Source organism: Apaloderma vittatum, unplaced genomic scaffold (assembly GCF_000703405.1).
Source record: "Apaloderma vittatum isolate BGI_N311 unplaced genomic scaffold, ASM70340v1 scaffold9812, whole genome shotgun sequence".
Taxonomy (NCBI): domain Eukaryota; kingdom Metazoa; phylum Chordata; class Aves; order Trogoniformes; family Trogonidae; genus Apaloderma; species Apaloderma vittatum.
The window spans coordinates 714-2294 of NW_009703063.1; the positions used below are offsets into that span (position 1 = coordinate 714).

Here is a 1581-nt window from a genome sequence, read left to right on the forward strand (position 1 = left end):
GTATTTGGTTTTCGCCAGGAGTTCTTTGTTTATCTGTATAGGTCTCCTGGTGTTTTTGGTGTTTATAAATTCTTATTTCCTGTGAAACAAAATCTGATTAATACAGCGTGATTTTTAAATAGGTTTATACCTAATTTTGATTACAGAATATATTTCCTTCGGCAAGCATTTCAATCACTCTTCAAAGAGACAACTTATTCTGGATTTGCTTTTCAGTGGAACAGACATACCCACAGTTTAATGCTTGTTTTATTTTAAGAAGCCCTGCCAGTAAAAAATACATGTGCAGAGCATTAATTTGCCTGCATCCAATCCCCTGTTTAACTTGAAGTGGGCATATATGCAGTGCTGCCAATGAGTATGTTTACAGGAAACAGAAAATATAACATTACAGTTAAATCTGAGACAGTTCAAACAGGTGGAAGTATACCTGTGTATATATCAAAGAACAGAGCTCACTGCTGCTCTTCAGCAGCCATTTACTCTTCAGATAGATTAGTGTAGTAATTTTATAGATAATGGATGGAAGTTTGTTGGATGTTCCTTTGCTGGTTTTTTCAGCAGTTAAGGAGATGATCGTGACACTTCCTTGTGCTGGAATTGAATTTAATTTAGGAAAGAATAGTGGCTAATAAAGAAGGTACACAAGACTGAGGTTTTATCAGGAGGATGGCTAGACTGACCTCACTTCAAAATCACATCTTTACTTGCATTGGAAATTTGGATTCAGAATCCTGTCAAAATTATGAAAAAAATGCCACTACTCCTCAGGATCCAGGGTTCCTCTCTCTTGTTCAGCAGAACGAGCCATTTTGTTATGCCACAGGTGGATGGTTTTGTTTGTTTGTTTGTTTACTTTTATTGACAGAGAAGACTCATTTGGTCAAGATGCAGTTCTGGCCTGTTCTGCACTGAAGAAGATGTACAGGCGTATATTAGTTAGTGGAGCATCTGCAATTGAAAGCAACCAGCCAGAGCAACCAGGAGAAAACACAGCACTGAAAATCCTCTTTGTTCATTTGCATGGGCCTATAGACATCATTGCTGCCCGCCTGGAGAAGAGGAGAGGACATTTTATGCCACCTGAACTTCTCCAGTCTCAGTTTGATACTCTGGAGCCTCCTAGTGCACCAGAAAACTTCATTACAGTCAGTCTAGAAAAGTCTCTCCCCAAAATAGTGCAGGAGATTGAGAGTGCCATTTTGCAGGGTGAGACTTTTCTGGAGTAAGTGTCTGCTCAATACGCATACAGAAATTCCCTTAAGGGTATCAAGGGTATGAAACAGCATTTTAATTACTAAACTGATTATTAAATCCAAACAACTTAATTTTCTTGATACCTAGATGGACTGCAATATTAAAGACCTGGTTTACTAGTCTTGGTATTTTTATCATGGCTCTGTAAAAGACATGAAATATGAAATTTTAAAATACTGTCAACTTTTTAAAGCCTTCACCACATGAAGATAAAACTCCCATTTTAGGATGTGCCTGTTTTTGAAAGTCCTGCTAAGTCACACACAATAATTTTTTTCCTTCTTCTTGAATTCTCACTCAGTCAGACATGGAGATGAGCACATC

At 37.8% G+C, this 1581-nt stretch overlaps 1 protein-coding gene across 1 annotated transcript; it reads left to right on the forward strand.

The window, feature by feature from the left end:
• Window positions 1-868: 868 nt before the first annotated feature.
• On the forward strand, window positions 869-1229 carry IDNK (idnK, gluconokinase homolog (E. coli); the record flags this gene model as incomplete). Its single annotated transcript, XM_009864474.1, has 1 exon — window positions 869-1229. A coding segment is annotated over one exon (361 nt), but the record flags the coding sequence as incomplete, so codon positions are not given.
• Window positions 1230-1581: the final 352 nt, after the last annotated feature.